The 13,393-nt window shown below is 49.6% G+C and overlaps 1 protein-coding gene across 1 annotated transcript in view; it reads left to right on the top strand.

Annotated features, from left to right (window-relative positions):
• Positions 1-1,504: 1,504 nt before the first annotated feature.
• Positions 1,505-13,393, top strand: part of KCNQ3 (potassium voltage-gated channel subfamily Q member 3) — a 279,172-nt gene continuing 267,283 nt past the window's right edge. Inside the window, exon 1 of the mRNA XM_081816561.1 lies at positions 1,505-1,902. Coding sequence (XP_081672687.1) covers positions 1,520-1,902 — 383 coding nt within the window. The 5' untranslated portion in view covers positions 1,505-1,519. The remainder of the gene's footprint in view (positions 1,903-13,393) is intronic.

The raw sequence follows: 13,393 nt of genomic DNA, 5'->3' as shown, positions 1-13,393 counted from the left end.
AGCGGCCTCCCCTTCTTCTGCCCTCCCCTGACTCAGTGCGTTCAAGCCATACTTCACATTTGAGCTTGCTGTTCTGCTGCCTGGAATGCTCTTCCTGACATTTACATAGTTGCCCCAGCTTGTCACTTAGGTCTCACCCCAAAATGTCACCTCCACAAAGAGGCCTTCCGGGACCAGCCAATGTAAAGAAATTCCCCACTTCAAGCACATTTTCTAGCTATTTTGTTTCCTCAAAGCATCCACCAATCTTGGCAATTACACTATTTGTTTGTTTTCCATTACTGTCTTCCATCTTTCCAGAATACAAGCTTTATGAGTGCAGGGATCTTGTATGCCCAGGTCCGAAAACACTGCCCCTCTCAGTAGAAGCTCACTCACTTGAGGTTTAGTAATTGAATGAATGAACAGAGACTCAGGCAAGAGAGGGAATGACTTGCTAGAGACCAGGTTAAGAGCCAAGCCAATTCTGTGAGTTCTTTCTCTTTCTTCAACCCTCTGTTCGCCTGAGCCGGCAAGGGCCAAGGGCCAAGGGCCAAGGGAGGTGAGGGCTTCACCATCCACCATGAACCAGAAACCAAACAGGGAGCCACCCAGAGTGTGTGGGCTCATGGCGCGCTGGGCCTTGGCCAACCCAGCAACTTGGATTTTACTTCCAAAGCCAAGAAGCAGGGTTGGGAGGTGACCAGAGAACATAAAGCTGCAGCGGTCAGGCCAATGCCGAAGGTCGACAGAAGAATCCCCCCAACCCCGCCTCAGTCCCTCCCCGCCTTCCCCCCCTTTGTCCCCACGCCCAGCCCGGGGCGAGGGCAGCCCCGCTTGGCGGCCTCAGAGCAGACCACCCGCGAGGCGCGCGGGGGTGGGGGGCGGCGAGGGGGGCGGGGCGCTGCGGGGGCTTCCCGCCGCGACGGGGCGGGACAATGGGGCCCCACCCCGGCGAGGGAGCGGGGCGGCGGCGTGCGCTCGGCCCGCCGCGCGCTGGCTCGCCGCGGCTGCTGCGGGGCTGAGGCTGGAGCGGGCGGGGAGGGGCGCGGGGTGGGGGGGGAGAGCGGAGGAGGGCGGAGGCGGCGGCGGCGCGTGTGGCTTGCGGGCGGGCGGGCGGGCGGTTGGCACCAGGCTTGTAAATAAACTGCGATGCTGTCTCGGGCTCGCCGGCCCGGGTGCCGCCGCCGCCGCCGCCGCCCCGGAGCCCCGGTGCCAGGCTCCCGCCGCCGCGCGCCCTAGCGCCTCCGCGCCAGCCTCGCGCGCCCTCGCCCGCTCCCCGCAGTCCCCGGCCCGCGCCCCTCGGGGTCCCGCGGCTGACCCGCGCGGGATGTGACCCCTTCCCGCTGCCCGGCCTCCCCTGCCCCCCGGGGGGCCCGCCTTTGCTTGCTTTTGGGGGGGGTGGGGAGCGGCGCGCGGATCATGGCATTGGAGTTCCCGGGCTTGCAGCCGCCGCCGCCGCCCCATCCACGCACCCCGAGCGCCCCTTCTTCCCGGAGCAGCAGCGGAGAAGGCGAAGCGGCCGGCGGGGGCGAGGCAGATGGGGCTCAAGGCGCGCAGGGCGGCGGGGGCGGCTGGCGGCGGCGGCGACGGGGGCGGCGGCGGCGGGGCCGCTAACCCGGCCGGAGGGGACGCGGCGGTGGCCGGCGACGAGGAGCGGAAAGTGGGGCTGGCGCCGGGCGACGTGGAGCAAGTCACCTTGGCGCTCGGGGCCGGAGCTGACAAAGACGGGACTCTGCTGCTGGAGGGCGGCGGCCGCGACGAGGGGCTGCGGAGGACCCCGCAGGGCATCGGGCTCCTGGCCAAGACCCCCCTGAGCCGCCCTGTGAAGAGGAACAACGCCAAGTACCGGCGCATCCAAACTTTGATCTACGACGCCCTCGAGAGACCGCGGGGCTGGGCGCTGCTCTACCACGCGCTCGTGTGAGTACCCAGCCGCTTGGCGGCGCAGGTTGGGGCTCGGGGTGGGGGCTGGAGCCGGGACGGCTGTGGGGCCTTAAAGCCCAGGGGCGCCGGTGGGCTGAGGAGGAGACCAGTCTGTCCTCCGTGTTTCTCCGCTGTGTGTGTCCGTGTGTCTGTGAGCCACTCTCTGGGTGTTGGACACCAGGGCTTCAAAGATCCAAGCGTGGTTCCCCAGCTAATTTGGAGATTGGATTGGCGTGTTTGTGCGCGCGCGGGTGCGCATTTATGGCACCTTCTCCGGATGTTGGTATTGAAGCTTAAAAGAATGATGTGGTTTTTCCAATTAACGTGGAGGATGAACAGGATAAAGCGGATCCCTCCCATACGCTCTGTGTTTCTGCTTGGGGTGGGTGCCTTCTCCTGGGATCGCTACTGAGTTTAGATGATGCATCCTGGAGTTAGGGATGGGAGTGGTACACTGCCCATAGTGTGGTGTGTGTGTGTGTGTGTGTGTGTGTGTGTGTGTGTGTGCGCGCGCGCCGGCGCGCGCGCGTATGTGCACGAGCGCGCGCATGAGCGCGGGTATCAGTTGCTTGCTTGTGCTACCCTTCTTAGGGCTCCGTCCTGATATAGAACCTGGTGTTGCCCTAGTTGGGGGCTTGGACTGGTCAAAATGTGCATCTTTGGATTATTTTTATGGAAGTTAATGAGCAGGAGAGAGAATATAAGAGAATGAGAATATCTCAGGCTCCAGCCTAGACAGAGGAGCTGGGGCTTAACAGTGCCAGGGGATCAGGTCCAGGGCTTATTTTGGCTGAGGTACCTCCATGATTTGGTCCTGATATCCCCTCAACATCAACTGCTGTCCCCTTCTCTCACTTTGGCTGGACAAGGGTGCGGGCCATGTGATGGGGCTTGGGCTGGAGGTTTGACCCCAGGCACCCTTCCCCTAGAAAGCATCTCCTTGCTAGTCAGGATGAACATGCATTGCCAGGGAAGGAAGACGGAACTGCGTTCTGCACTGACACTCGGGACAGGAAATCTTCTTGCACTTGAGGGAGTGGGGGGGAGGATGGTAGTGGTGACTTCTCACCTAGGAGACAAAATCAGAGCTGTCAGCCTACACCCCAGGGCCGGCAGGGCATCTCCAGTTGCCCCTTGCCTCCTGTCTGTGGCTTAGTCATTCTGATGGCTGCTTCTTGGGAAGCTGTACGTTATCAGGGTTTGGGCGGGGAATTGGCCATAACTTTGGCCCTTCTTGTGCCTTTAGTAGTGGATATTCCTCTGTGTTCTCCTCCAACTGACCACGACTGTTGTGGTCCCAGGGAGTTCAGGGAGCCTTGGAGTTGCTACCTGCCAATCATCTTTGGTTGCAATGGCTTTTCCAGGTTTGGCCACCAGGTGGGGGCGTCTGCCCAGGACCTCAGACTTGGCAACAGGTTTCTTCTGAGAGGTTGCAGAAGCCTGGAAAGGGTGCCTCCCTGAAGCTGAGGAACTGGCAGGAAGGAGGGGGCATCCAGCCAGGAACATGGATTCCTGATGGTCCAGCCTCTGGCATCCACTTCCTCCTGAATTTGCAGGTGTTCGTGGCTGGAGAGAAGGCCTAGCAAGGGTTACTCTTCCATTTGCTTTCTTCAGGTGGTAAAAAGGGATGAAAAATATATTCATCTCTGTTTCTAGCACTGTGTTTAGTTCAACTGAACTGAAGGGGGTTCAGTTAAATTAAGTGATTAGTTAAATTGAAACTGGAATGTGATAGTAAAAAAAAGCTCGGATCTGAGTGCACCCATACATAAAGAGACTCAACATGTCCTTTTGCATGTAAATGGCATTCACTATTTATTGGCTGACTTCCAAACCTGGGGTTTCACTGAAGTTTGTGGGGTCCCTCTTTCTTCACCTCCCGCCATTCCCAGACAACACCCCTGCCCTGCCTGCCTTACCCCTGGGGGAGGGATAGCTAAGGCCTGTTGTTGACGGAGCCTCGATTTTATCCTTCTTTCGAATTATTCCATCACGCAGAAGCAGGTTTGAGAACGCCCAAACCTGTAGCCTTGTTTCCCAGAGAGGACCAGGAAAATCTGAGAGTGTGGCATAAGGAAGAGGTGAAGACCTAGCCAGATGCTTTCAGACATGCAAATCATTTATTTCATTGAACTCTCTCCAGGATTTTATGAGGTGGGAATTACTGTCTACATATTAGAGATGAGAGTAAGAAAACTTCAATGAAACCCCTTGTCCAAGATCACACAGCTGCTGTTCTGGCTGCTCACATCTGAATGCAGTGGTTAAACTGTGTTTCTGAGCTGGATCCCAGTTCTGACCCTCTGCCAACAGTTGCAGGGCTCTGAGTATTTCACTGGGCATCACTGGGTGCCCCTTGCCCATTGATAACACAGGGCTCGTAAGAACGCCTCCGCCTTCACTTGCTAGCTCACAGCTGTTAATGGCTAGAAATGGGGTTTGGAAACAAAACAGGGGCTAGTCGGAACCCAGGGAAGCACGGTGTTCGGGAAATGCGGAGTGGGCTAAGGCGGTGGTGGGATTGCAGGTTCTGACTCATTGGGAATTATACAGGAAAGCATGCTGGGCTGGGTGTGAGCTCCTAATACTGAAGCATACCCAGTCAGTGGATACACTGTGCATCCCCTCTCCAGCTTAGCAGGAAGTGCAGTCAAGTGAACAAATTGAACTTTTCATTGATGATTCAGGATTTTGCAAGGCACTGTAATTCGTGCTTCGAAGCGTCCGTTATCCTGTTCTGGGCTGTAGCTAATGGCATAAGGGGGCCGGGAAATTGGGCTGACCGTGGGCTCACAATCTAGTGCATACTTTTATTTTATCTTTTTAATGAATCGGACCCATGAGATGCGATTCCCATTCCCCCCACCGCTCCTGTCCTGAAGGTAGAATACAGCAAATGTGGAGACCAAAGACCCCCACCCTACCTAACCCTGCTCCCTTTGCCTTAAATGCTCATCCCTATTTTTTCCTGGCTACTCACTTTCACCTTGGCCCAGCTCTGATGTGGCTTCCTCTGGGAAGCTTTTCTCTGACCCTGCCACCCCCTCCCCAGGTTGAGCTAGAATTGCCCTCCTCTGCAATGTCCCTAGCTGTAGGATTTTGCACATTACATTAGATTGATCTGCTTGCTCATCTCTGCCATTGAACCAAGAGCTACTTGGGAATAGGGCCATGGTGTTCTTTGGCGTTCTGTTTCTGGCAGGCTGTGGGGTCCGTGGTGGTTACTGGATAAGCACTGATTGACTGGGTGAGTGAAAGAATACTCTCAGACTCACTGAGACTTTGCTGTGAATGGTTTTAATGTTACCACCACAAGTAGGTACAGTCAGCATTATAGGATTTTAGTGAAAAGAATAGCTGGCAGAAGTCTTAAAATGGACTAAGGGGAGGAGGGGACAGGGTGGGAGACCATGCTTTGACCCCAGTGAGCCTGATCCCTTCTCTGCTTCCTGAGCCTGAAAAGGATCCTGCTGTTGTGGAGAAAGTGCTGGATTTGGAGCTCCCATCTGGACCACCTGAGGTCTCTGTGATTTTGCATGGCCCGGAGGTTGGGATTGGCCCCTGTCACAGGGTGGTGTTCAGGTTTCAAGTGTATGAATGAAATTAGCCCAACACCAGGCACTGAATATTCATTAGTTGATTCTGAATAGGGGTCTCCTTAAAAGCACATACCACTGTGGTGCTCTGACATTGTCCCGGGACTCCCCTTCCTTAGCCTGTCAGCAGAGAGATGCTGGCTTCTTCTTGGTGCTATTGTTGGATGGACTCTCTGCACAAACCTTCTGCTCCTCTCACCACCTCCCTGCAGCCATCACTCACTCACCTGTTGACGGACCAAGAGGACATGATCACAGGAAATACCTCCCGTTTGCATTCAGAGGTGGGCTGGCCCCTGGGGACCAGGTTGGGGGAGGTGGCAGGCAAGGCTGAGAGGTGGGGCACAAGGACCCAGCAGCTGTTCTGGAATGTAAGGGCTTGGCTGGTGGTCTTAGCCTATTGACTGGAAGATCTACAGTCCCTTTTTTTAGAGGCTGATCAGTATTCCATGTTCTTTCTCCATTCATCTGTTGATGGACATGTAGCTCATTTGTACATCTTGGCTATTATGAATAGTATTTCAGTGAACCTGGAAGTGCTAATATCTCTGAGATCCCAGTTTCAATTCTTTTGGATACATATTCAAAGGTGAGATGGCTGCATCATATGGTAGCTCTATTTTTAATTTTTGAGGAACCTCCATATTGTTTTCCATTGTTTCCCCCATTCCAATGTTTCCACCATTTTGCATTCCCGTCCACGGCGTGCAAGGTTTGCAGTTTCTCCCCATCCTCACCAACACTGTTTCTCTTGGTTTTGATTTTGTTTCCGTTTTTGTCTTTTTTTTTTTTTGATAATAGCCCTCCTGACAGGTGTGAGGTGCGGTATCATTGTGACAATCTTTATTCAGCTGTAAGAGCGTGGTCTTTGGAGTAAGACCCAGGTTTAATCCAATCTGCTCTTTTCTGGCTGTGTGACCTGGAGTAATTTGCTCACTTTCCTGGATTTCAGTTTCTTTATTTCTTTTTTTTTTTTTAAGATTTATTTATTTATTTGAGAGAGCGAGAATGAGAGAGAGTACATGAGAGGGGGGAGGGTCAGAGGGAGAAGCAGGCTCCTCACTGAGCAGGGAGCCCGATGCGGGACTCGATCCCGGGACTCCAGGATCATGACCTGAGCCGAAGGCAGTCGCTTAACCAACTGAGCCACCCAGGCGCCCCTCAGTTTCTTTATTTCTGATATGGAGATAGTCAGGCCTACCTCCCGGGGTTCTTGTGAAATTTAATTGAGGTGATGATATACAACACCTAAACATTGCCTTATGTTGGTTTGCAACCTTGGGCGTTCCCCAGGTTAAATCCGAAACTGGCCCCCTCTGCAGACAGAGGGCAAGGGGAGAGGGAAGTAAGAGGAGGGCCACTCCAGATCCCTAAGTGGCAGGTTTCCTAAGCAAGGGGACTTATATGTGAGGCTTGTCTTGGACACTGAAAGATGAGCAGGGCTTCCCACCCACTCTCCAGAATCTTAAAGGTTTTCAGAGAGTCCTTAATGGGATTTGGTCACATACCCAATACAGACGGTGTCAGCAGCACCTTACTCTCAAGGCTGCATCTTTGGAACAGCTCCCACTGTGGGAACGGTGGAGGAGGGAGCGCACGGTCCAAGAACGGGGGAGGTGGTGAGGTCCAACTCGAGGGTCACCCTGCGGTCACGTCCTCTCAGTGACCTCCCCCAACACACTGAGGATAGTCAGTAAATATTGTTTCCTTCTTGCTTCTCCTCTCAATCCTATTTTAATCTGCCTTCCTCTTGCCCCTCTCATCAAATCCATGCCCCTCTCCCCTCTCTAATAACCTTGTTTTATTTTCTTTTCCTTTTCTGAACTCCTTGCCTTATTCCTGGCTTTTGTTTTTTATGATGCTTGCAAACCACTGGAATCAGATGAAAAAGTCAAGGAAGGGGTTGATTGCAAGCGCCCACAGTCGCAGGTGTCTGGACCCCAGTGAGGCGGAGCGCTGAGAGGGTCTGTGACCCCAGGTGCCCGGTATCTCACTGTCCAGGAGCCAGGCTCACGCAGGTGGCTGTCGGTGCTGGAAGGGAGGGTACATTTTCTCTCCTTTACAACTGAAAACAGATTCTGAAAAGTTATGTGATTTGTCCAGATGCTTGGAGCTACCTAAGTGGTAGAGCTGGGACCCCGCAGGAGTGTCCCACCTCTGTCACTGTCTTCATCATGTCACTGTTGTCCCCAATGGCAGACGATGCAGAAGAAAGGTAGCAGAGACTGAAACTCTACCTTCCTGGGTCAGGCGCTTTGTACAGCTGCTTTTCTGAAAAGTCCCCAGGGGAGAGGAGCCTGGCTGGCCCAGTCAGTAGAACATGAGACTCTTGATCTCAGGGTCCTGAGTTTGAGCCCCATGTTTGGCGTAGAGCTTACTTTGAAAAAAAATCCCCAGGGGAAAGCAGATCGGCTGGTCTGCCGGCTTTGTACACATGGAGTAACAGTAAGATGTTTCAAACTTTGATATACATGTGAATCACCTAGGCAAGAAGGGACGTTAAGGAAAATCTGGCAGACATTTCTTGAACCAGTCATTGAACTTGTGCATAATTAATAGAATGCACCCTACCCTCCTCTTAAATAATTCAGTGGAAATGAGCAACATACCTGCAGTCGTGCCTAAAATGACCTGAATACAATCATGAAGAAATAATAAACAAATTCACATTGTGGGAAATCCTGCAAGATGTCTGACACAGTCTCTTCCAAAGGGTCCCTGTCAGAAGAACAAATAAGGAAACTGTCTCAGTTAAAGGAGCTCAAAGAGATATGACAGCCAAATGCAGTGCATGCACAGAAACAAGTGGGACCACATCAAGCTAAAATGCTTCTGCCCAGAAAAGAAGCAGTCAACAGAATGGAAAGGCATCCTGCAGAATGGGAGAAAATATTTGCAAATCCTATATTTGATAAGGGCTTAATATCCAAAATATATAAGGAACTCCTACAACTCAACAGCAAGAAAGCAAATGATCCTGTTAAAAAATGGGCACAGGACCTGAAGAGACGAGAAGATACACAGAGGGCCAATGTGTATGTGAAAAGGTGCTCAACACCTGCTCACCATCAGTGAAATGCAAATGAAAACCCCAGAGAGGTGATAGAATGGCTATGATCAGAAAACCATGAAATAGCAAGTGTTGGCGAGGATATGAAGAAAAAGGAACTCTTGTGCACTGTTGGTGGGAATTTAATTGGTATACAGTTATCACAGTACATAAAACAGTATGGAAGTTCCTTTAAAAATTCAACATAGAACTATGAGATGATTCAGCAATTCCACTTCTGGGGATTTGTCTGAAGGAAATGTAAGCACTATCTTACCTTTGATAACATGTGAACCCCAATTGCAGCAAAATGTTTAGCAGTCAAGACAAGGAAACAGTCTAAATGTCCACGGATGCATGAATGGGTAAAGGAAATGTAGTATATACACACAATGGAATGCCGTCCAGCCATGAAAAAGAAGGAGATCATGCCATTTGCAATGACATGGACACAGATGAACCTTGAGGCTACTATGTTAAGAAAACTAAGTCAGACAGAGAAATACGAATACTGTATGGTCTCACTTATATGTGGGATCTTAAAAAACTGAACTTAGGAACAGAGATCAGATGGGTGGTTGCCAGTGGCTGGGGCCTGGGGGGAATTGGGTGAAGATGGTCAAAAGGTACAAACTTCCAGTTATAAGATGAACACGTTCTGGGGATCTACTGCACAGCATGGAGACTATAGTCAACAATACTGTGTTGTATATTTGAGAGTTGCTCAGAGAGTAGATCTTAAGAGTCCTCATCACACACACATACACACACAGAGGTAACTGTGTGAGGTGCTGGATATGTTTCTGAACCTTATGTGGTAGTCATTTCATTATATATGTATGTATCAAATCATGACATGGTACATCTTAAACTTACACGATGTTATATGTCAGTTATGTCTCAGTAAAGCTGGAAAAAACACAAGTGACTTTCATGATTCTTGATTGGATCCCAGATTGAAAAAAATAAATAACAATAAAGGATATTATTATAGGGAAGGTGAAGAAAATTTGAACGTGGACTCCATATTAGATAACATCATTATGTCAAAATTTAATTTCTTGAGTGTGGCCATTGCATTGTGGCTACGTAGGCGAATGTTCTATTTTTTACGAGCCATGTGGTGTAATCTTTAGTGGTCAAGTGTCATGATACCTACGACTTACTTTGCAATGTGGGGCATGCATACAGACCATGCAAACATGTAAATGTGCACATACCACATACCCACAGAAGAGAGAGAAGGAGGCACTTGTGGCAAAAATATTAACAGTCGGAAGATCACAGTGAAGAGAATGTATATGGGTATTATAGTACTCTTAACTTTAAGTTTAAAAAAAAAATCAAAAAGTTAAAAGTACTTTAAAAAAAAAGACTAAATGCACACAAACAGCACAGGGCACATATAGGAAAACAGATGACAGGCCCCACCCCAGAAATTGATGCCGTTGGTCCGTGGGGGTCCAGGCATCGTCCTTAAGTGATTCCAATATGAAGCCAGGCCTGAGAACCATTGGCCGAGCTGGACAGGCTTTTTTGGTTCATGGATTCTGTATAGAACGTACCTGAGGTTCCTGTCCACCTTGGGCTTTTGTCCAGGTAATGCCAACAGACAGTACAGAGGTATAGCTTAGTGGGCCAACGTCATTCGTGTCAAAGCTGCACACGCTGAGTCAGGTGCCAAGCTGTGTGCCAGGCTGTTGAGGCAGATGAGCCGTAATTCTCCTATGGAGGGAGACACTTGAAACAACTAAATTTGAGTAGTCTAGCAAATGCAGTAATAGTATGCAAATGAGGAACCAGGTAGGCAGAAAGGGCATGCACTGTTGAGCCTCCTGTGTTGTGTTAAGGAGATTCCTCCAAAGGAGATTTACGAGACTGGAGGGAAGATGAAGGTCCTACTGTTTGTCCAGTTGATGACCAGCCTTCCTCTCCTGCTTGGAGAACCGAAGGCTACATGCAATTAACTTGGATACTCCATTATTATTCTTGTGTTATTAGGAAGCTCCCCCGTTCAAGTTTGTATTCATGAAAAATAATTCCATCTATGTTTGAAAGTTTCATAGGTCAACGGGGATCCTATGGTATTTTCCAAAGAATCAACGTCCTGCTCTCTCTTTTTTTGTCTGGGTCTTGAAGTTTTGACAGAATGAAAAGAGAATTTGTTACATCTCTTTAAAATTGAGCAATGTAAAAAGAAGCAAGGGAAAGGTCTTCCAGTGTGGATTGATTAAAAACCCTTTGTAGACACGGTGCCATGTGGCTCTGGTCTGGGGTGGCCCAAGACAGCTGTGGGTTTGTGAGAAGTGCATTGGGTGAGCTGTTAGGAGAATTGCATTAGCCATGTGGTTCGGACACCTCACTAGTCCCACCATCTGCAGATGCCTTCTGCATGGGATTGATGTAAGAATCCCGGGAGAAAATGTGTGAGGGAATGCTTTGGGAACTATGGTGGCATTTCCCTAAAGCTCTAGAAGGATCAGATGAGTCCATGGTTGGGACCTCTCTGTCTGGGTCTGAGAATCTGCCCACGCACACATTTGCCACATTGCTGTTGTTATGCATTACCTGATACCAGGAACCCATCAGTAATCTAACTCAGCATGCACATCCACAGGGATGGAAGGTGCTCACCTTTGGGGACACTGACGAGGAAGAGGTTTGCAGGTGACAAGGTGATGTCAATACTGAGGTCTCGGGCCACCTCTGGTTATGCTGGTGTCATAGGATGCAGATATGGTGCCTTCCAAACTGTGGTCTTGTTGGATGGGACTTTGCATTCTGCCACAGAGGAATAGAGGAATTTGTTTGAAATGTGCTCTTGGGAGAACAAACTAGGTTATAATTCAGGAATAAGATTGCTTTTTGCTTGTAGTTTATGAAGAATAAAAGTGTGTATGTAGCAGTTGGCTCATGGAACACGCCATACCTTGGCTCTGCTTGGGTTCCTCCTGTAGTGGGCTTCTCTCCTTGCTGAAGACCTGGGCTAGGATCTCCTTTTCCTCTCTTCCATCCTCCCTCCTTCCAGAGACGTGTAAAATCGTCTGGACCCTCTAAGACTGTAACAGTTGAGTTGGGGCATATAAGCCCAACATATCAATTATAAGCAATGTTTTTGCATCATTTCATAGTTTATTATAGCCCTCCTTGGGCAACATCAATAGGATTCCTGCTTTATACATATGAGTAACAAAAATTCTTAGAGCAAATCCCTTCTTTTTTTTGCCACATCTGGCTTTCTTAAGGAGTAGGCAGCCTGACAGAGTTTCTTTGCCATTGACCCTTAGATTCTTTGTAAACTTTCGTTAGCAGTTCAAGCCCGTTTCTGCCATTATGGGTGTCTTTTTGAAGGGATGGGGTGAAATATTATCCAACATACTGCACTAGGGGAATGTGTTCATCCAGTCCCGACCATCTGTACTAATGGAAAATCACTTAGCACTATCACACTGTTTATCTCCCTACTCCTACCCTTTCTTAGAATCCCAGCTTTTGCTTTATCTCACCCCACATATATCAGTCATGGATGCTTCTCCACCTGGTGATGTCAGTCCAGAAAATGGAACCAGAAGGCCTTAGTAATCAGCAAGTCTAATCAAACTGATCAGCAGTAATTACATAACAGCAGTTTATGGGATTTATGGACCCAGCACCGAGAGAGGCACTTGGCCGATTATAGACCTCAGAGGACTTCAGAGCTGGAAGGAATGGTAGAGAAGATGAAACTGAGGTCCAGAGCCCTTAAAAACTTGCCTACAGTCATGATGATGACAAAGGAAGGACCTGAACTCGGGTCTTCTTCCAAGGCTGGGTTCCATGCAGCCACGTCGGCTTCTGCTCATGATGCTCCAACAGCTGTGTACCAATGGAGAAGTTTTGCTACAGCTGAATTCTTCTGGGTTGCACTGGCTTAGGGTCTGGATCAAATGAACAGAAGAAAGAGGAAAGCCAGGGGCAGGCTGATCTGGAGTCCATACTCAGGTTCCAGGCGGCCTCTTGCCAAGGAGGATTTCTCTTCTGCTAAAATTCCCAATACCCAGACCACCTTTTCCCCACCTCCCCCCCACCCCCCACCCTCTAGCCCTCTGCCAAGAGTCGTATCAAGTAGTCTCTGCTTTCCATTGAGGTCAGCACGGAGTTGGAGCATTCAAAACCAGCATCTTGTAACTAATGTTTTTATCCGTTTGGGTTGTTATACTGTCACATATGGAACAGCACTGCCGTTTGGTCCGTTCATGGAAACCTGATTTATTTTCATTAACAAGAGGAACTGACATTTGTAGAGTTGCTTCCCTGTGCCATGTTGGGCTTAACACTCGAGGTGATTCTCCTAACGTGTGGCTGAGAGCCCAGCCCCAGGATCCCAGAGTTCTAACCCTGAGGCTTTGGCTCTTTGGCTCTGTAGCCTTAACAAGTCATTTTACTTTTAATCAGTTAAGTGGACCTAATACTCCCTGCCTTACAGGTTGTTGAATGGATTAAATGAAGTAATTCATGCAAGTGCTCAGCAGAGTGCTAGCATTGGATCTTAGCCGGTGTTCCTCTGGTTGCTCTCTGAGCCAAAGAGCTCAGGGCAAATGGTTTATTTAACACAGGATTATCCCATCTTGTTTTCACTATCTCCTCTTTGAGGAGTTTTTAAGACATGTTTCCCCTAATTGCCCCCACCCATGACATTTTAATGCCACAGGTATATTGCATATTTCTTTGTAGACTGTGTGTATATCTGAGCTTGATATATAAAACGAGTAAGATTTTTTTCACCTAGCCCCATGCCCCCCAAGAACTGATTTTGCCCCCCTTGAAGATGATACCATTCCTATTGAGAATGCACAATTTAGGA

Source organism: Leptonychotes weddellii, chromosome 4 (assembly GCF_054177405.1).
Source record: "Leptonychotes weddellii isolate Sample4059 chromosome 4, ASM5417740v2, whole genome shotgun sequence".
In the NCBI taxonomy this organism is placed as follows: Eukaryota; Metazoa; Chordata; class Mammalia; order Carnivora; family Phocidae; genus Leptonychotes; species Leptonychotes weddellii.
This window is presented reverse-complemented; position numbering and strand designations above follow the sequence as displayed.